Source organism: Nanorana parkeri, unplaced genomic scaffold (assembly GCF_000935625.1).
Source record: "Nanorana parkeri isolate BGI_ZX_2015 unplaced genomic scaffold, ASM93562v1 scaffold278, whole genome shotgun sequence".
Taxonomy (NCBI): Eukaryota; Metazoa; Chordata; class Amphibia; order Anura; family Dicroglossidae; genus Nanorana; species Nanorana parkeri.
In genome coordinates this window covers 544,911-550,192 of record NW_017306546.1, presented here as the reverse complement: position 1 = coordinate 550,192, position 5,282 = coordinate 544,911, and the positions used below count along the sequence as shown (strand labels likewise).

Genomic DNA, 5,282 nt, shown 5'->3' with positions numbered 1-5,282 from the left:
CCCGGAGCACCGAGAGGGGGGGGGGGGGGGGGGGCAGGGGTTTGCATGCCTCACGTGTGATATTCACCCAAATCCCCACTCCAGTCCTAGATTATTCAGGTTCAACTCTCAATTCTCAAAATTCTACCATATAGCTTACTTTTGAAATCACTTGTTTTGGTCTAGATTTTTAAATTCTCCTACCAATTCCCCTGCAATTCACCTTTAAGTGAATAGACCTGCTATTTTGAAAAAAGTGTGGAGAAATAATTTCTATAACACAAGAATGTATATGTGGGTGAGGCTTGTGCGTAGGTGGAGCTTATGGGTGGGGCTTGTATATGGGCGGAGAACAAAGAAGCCCCCCATCAACTCGTATTGCCCAGGGGCCCCGTGTATTGTCAGTCCGCCCCTGGACCAACCATAGACAGACAGTCCTCTCACTGAGAGCTACAGATGGAGTGTTATTTGCCTAACATTGTTTAAATTGCTGCACTTCTGCAATCTGCTCCCTGGCTTAGGTGACAAGTGGATGTTAACATTCATTGTCTAAGAACTCCTCTTGCACTGCTTTCCATGAAGCAGGAGATAAGTGCTGTGATGTGCAATTTGTCTGGTGCTACCTTGTACATGGTAAATAAAGGTTACCTTGCACTATTATTCCTTATAAAAATCAATGGAAATATTAAAGGATGTGCAAGTAAATGAAGATAGAAAACGATAGCACACGTCAAATAATTTCCTATTCAGTTATTTTCTATCTCTAACAAAAAAAACAACAAAAAACACACAAAGAAGTCACTGAGAAGGGGGCAGAAATGGCCAATGCATCAATAGAACTCAAAGTGTATATCAACAGTATAATCCAACAATGGATTTCTACTTTCTACAAAAAGTATGAATGGATTAACTAATCAGCTGACAATGTCCAATTTATGAAAACACATAAAATACTGATATTATGAAAGATAGTTCACATACCAGACAGAAACACAACACAAATAAATATAAAAAAAATTTTATATGATTTTTTGTTAACTATCTTTAATGCACATGGTACTGACTATGGTTTTTTATTACTACGATTTCACCCAATTAACAGGGGGCATCTGACATATTCTGTTATAAGATATTAATAGTAAAATGATTAACTCTGGGCCTTTTCCCACTGAATCATCATATATTTTGCTTTATTATTCCTTATCACATTGAACCGAAAAAATAAAATTGAGTAGCAAGATTCCAGTCAAGCCTCTTAGGTGTTGGAAGATTTGGGTTTGACTTGGGTGAATTACTGTATGGACACTGACCATTAAAGAGCTGTACCTGTGCTATGTTTGGACTTTCTATTCATCTCAGCTTTTAGTTTCTTGTCAGACAGAAAAAATGTTTGATTCATTTGGCAAAAGAGTAGCTTACCTATATTATTCATTTCTGTGATAATGCTCTCACTCGTCATTGGAAAGAGAGTTACTAAGTCTCCACCTCCTCTTCTGTATCTGAAGGTATGTCCACTAAACTGTAATGTAAGAGTTTCATCCCAGATTCCCACACTTGAAACATGCCATTGAACCACGTGGTTGTAACAGAATCCCAGGATTGCGTCTTTAAGAGAATTTCCATTTATAGCTGAAAACAACCAAAAACAAATTAGAAAACAAAAAACACGAGACAAAAGAAGTAAGGCTCTTTAAAGTGTATGTAAACCCAAAATCTATTTTTCAGTATGCATCACATAGGTTCATTTACTAAAGGGACATAGGCTGTTCACTTTGCAAGGGAAAGGTAATTTTGGGTAAAAAATCTCTTAACCCTTGCACTGAGGCTACCCCTACAATGCAAGAGTTAAGTGCTCGTTTTCATCTAGATGCAAAAATAAAAAAGTTACACTCGCCCAAACCTCTCCTCCTCCGCCCCAGCGATAGTATGTCTCTCAACGTCCTCAAGCCCAATACACAGTGTATTGGACATGATGACTCACGGGACCTTAGACTGCTGCAGCGTAGGGGGAGAGAGACTGGAAGGATAAGTCTAAGCTGGCTCTGAGGATCGGGTGAGTATAACTTATTTTTCGCACCTAGACGAAAATGAGCACTTAAGCACTGCAAGGGTTAAGGATTTTTTTCCTGGAGTTCTACTTTAATAAATGTGATGAAAATTCACTTTGCAAAAAAAAAAAAAAAGGAGTTAAAATCAAGACAGTATTTTTGCTTGCAAATGATTGCATGAGAAAAGTCAGCAGAGTTTTACCTCCTTTATTTTTTTCATTCAACCTACGAGCTGAATGAAAAAAATACAACACATTCCTCTATCAACACTTAGGAGCGTTGATAGATGAATCTCCCGCTGTTGCCTTTGTATTCTGACAGTGGCCGCCGAACACAGTCAGAATACCCCAAAAGGCGCGTGCAGCTGATTTCGTTTGTTTGAAGATTTTTCAACCAGCTCCTTTGAAATTCTGATCAAGGGATGCTGGTTGAAAGAGTGCCAACAGTGGCACCCACTGTGCAAATTTCAGCCGGTTCCTGAAGAACCGGACAACATTCTCATAGTGTATGGCTAGCTTAATGGAAAGGAAAGTTTGCAACAAAAAAAAGTGCAAATTCCCTTGTGAACAGTCTATTTGCCTTTAGCAAATCACCCCCCATGCCTCACTGTATAAAGATTTCTGTGCAACTGAAGCCCAAACTTTTTTTCTTGTTTTGGATAGAGTGGAGAGGGATTAGAGTGGTCAGGATTTTATTGCTGTCTGTGCCCCCTTTAGGGAGATTCACCCTCACTATTTGTCCTGGTGACCTTCATTACTGAAAGTGAAAGGAAATCCATCATTTTGGGTTGTCATCACAACAGGAATCGATGGAAAATCTTCCAATAGGCACTAGTTCTGGTAATCCTGCTGACCATCTGGGATTTCCCTCACTATGGAGGGATTTTCTCTCATGTCCTTTTGTGCCTATTGGGCAGGAAGTGAAGAGAAATCACCCCATTGGAACACCAAAGGCAAAAAAATGGTATGGTGCTTGCTTCCCCCCTTTCCTGCTCTACCAAGCTGCTGCTTGGATCAAGGGCGTGGTAGGAATTTTAGGGGGGACCGCACTTTTTTTTTGTATTTTTTGGCATTGGGGTCCCCGTTAAAATTCCTACCAGACCTAAAGGGTGTGGAATGACTTTTGAGGGGAACCTCAACCTTTTTTTTTTTTTTACATTGGAGGTCCCTCCTAACATCCCATCAATTGGGGAGGGAACTCGACACTTTTTTTTTAATGTTGATGTTTAACAACAAAAGTTTATTCCGAATGGCATTCGGAAAGAAATTGGGATGCATCTGACATTTTCGTTATCAGAAATTCGAATGCATCCGAATGTCTGAATTTAAAAAAATTGGTCTGAATTTCAACGAATCACACATGTCTAATGAAAAAGCTGTCAAGAATTGAGATGAACGATAGATGGCTTTTCCATATGAACTAATAGAGATTTATAGAGACTGTGTTGCATATGCACAGCAGACGTGGAGGCTATCTGGAAGATTTTTAAAGGAGAACTATGAGATGAGTGATTTCCACTCACCTCATAGTTCTAGCCGACCTGTGACAATGAGACTGTCACAGGTCGGCTCAGTGGATCGGGAGGTGAGCGAGCACATACCAGGTTCGCTCACCTCTCGATCCTGTCACGGCTCTCTGCCGTGATAGGGGGAGGGGCTGGATTGCCCTCTCCCCGCTCCGATCTGCCAGCGCTTACTGGCGGAACGGACGGGGGAGGGGGCGGGTACAGCTGGCTCTACCTCTAGATAGGCAGAGCCAGCTGTCACTCACGCAGCTGGGCGGATGCCGTCATCCACGTCGGGATCCGCTCTGGCTGCGGCGTCTCAGTATAACAGAGGGCTGTAGCACACGGTATACTGAGCTTAGGGTAACGGGAGGACGCTAGTTTGTGTCTTCCCTTTACCCTAAGGAGAACTATGGGGAAAAACACTGAACCCCATAGTTCTCCTTTAAAGAAGAGGCTGTGTAATGCTCAGTGGGCCACACACTGAAGATTTTAGCAGTGCAGAGACAGGAAAGTATGATACCTGAAGGGGCCAATAAGGGGGCTATAAAGGACAACTCTACTAAAAATATAATTATTTATTTCACTTATAATTACTCCGCAGAAAGCATATGCCTCTTCATATCCATTTTTATAGCTACCCATGTCTTTGAGTTTGCCTTTACCATGCACAGGCAAAGATTTGTTCATTAATTGCATAACACTTGCACTTGTTATGTGGTAATTAGGGTACTGATTATTTTCCTCAAGTACCTTTTTTTTAGTGTCATATGACAGTTTTTCTAAAACAATACAGACCAGGCCAGACCGGCACTGTAAAAATACAGCCGCCGCAAGGTGCCCAGCAGGCTGCCTGAGGTTCCCAGCAAAAGGGGGACTTTAGTTTACGGCAGCCACTCCTGTTTAAAAATTTAAAGTGCCGGTATCAGTGCTTATTATCGGGGTATTTTCACAAGTACTTGTGAAAATGCCAAGTATCAGCATATCAGTATACTGATACTGGTATTGGAATCATTGCATCCCTAGTGGTAATACATTTCTTACCATTTCAGCAGTTATCATAATAAGATGAAAAATCCAGTGCAACTTACTGTTGATAACATAGTAATTGTAGAGATTTTTGGGGTCTTTGGTATGCATCCAGCTACAGGCTTTTGGCTTATTGACTTCATAGTACCAGCTTTTATTCTCATCAAACACTGCAAACATTGCAATCTGCTCTTCATCTGCTTTTTCCTGAGTGAGAGAAGTAGACAATTATTACTGATTTACATACAGGACAGAGTAATACGAAAACCAAGAGCCAATAAAGAGAGACTGATAAGGTTCCATAGGAACAGAGCCCCTAGGGATTTCATTATCAGTCATTAAATGATTGGTGATGTCTTCTTCTATTTCAATGCTATGAATTTGGAAGAATTAAGACGTTTCAGAAAATACTCTTTGGTAGCAGTTATCTTATCTATCAATCCACCAAATGTTATGAAAGTGGACCTATTGTAAACTCAAACCAGACCATTTTTTTTCAATTTTTACACAAATAAGCTAAAATTAACGAAAGTAGATCAATATATTTCGTGAAAGCGGGGGAACAAAAAAATGGCAGTTTAAATTTTTTTGTAACACTGCATTTATGAAAAAAATGTTTACAGTATAAAAATAAATATGTTTTGTACACGAGAACAAAATATAATCTCCAAATATTTATTCAAATATAAAAGACTGCCAAATTAATGAAGACATTATATATA

At 40.0% G+C, this 5,282-nt stretch overlaps 1 protein-coding gene across 1 annotated transcript in view; it reads right to left on the bottom strand.

The window, feature by feature from the left end:
- Window positions 1-5,282, bottom strand: part of F5 (coagulation factor V) — a 70,793-nt gene that overhangs the window by 31,110 nt on the left and 34,401 nt on the right. Inside the window, exons 11-12 of the mRNA XM_018557282.1 lie at window positions 4,623-4,767; window positions 1,399-1,608 (exon numbers count right to left, since the gene is read on the bottom strand). Of these exons, the coding sequence (XP_018412784.1) occupies window positions 1,399-1,608; window positions 4,623-4,767 (355 nt within the window). The remainder of the gene's footprint in view (window positions 1-1,398; window positions 1,609-4,622; window positions 4,768-5,282) is intronic.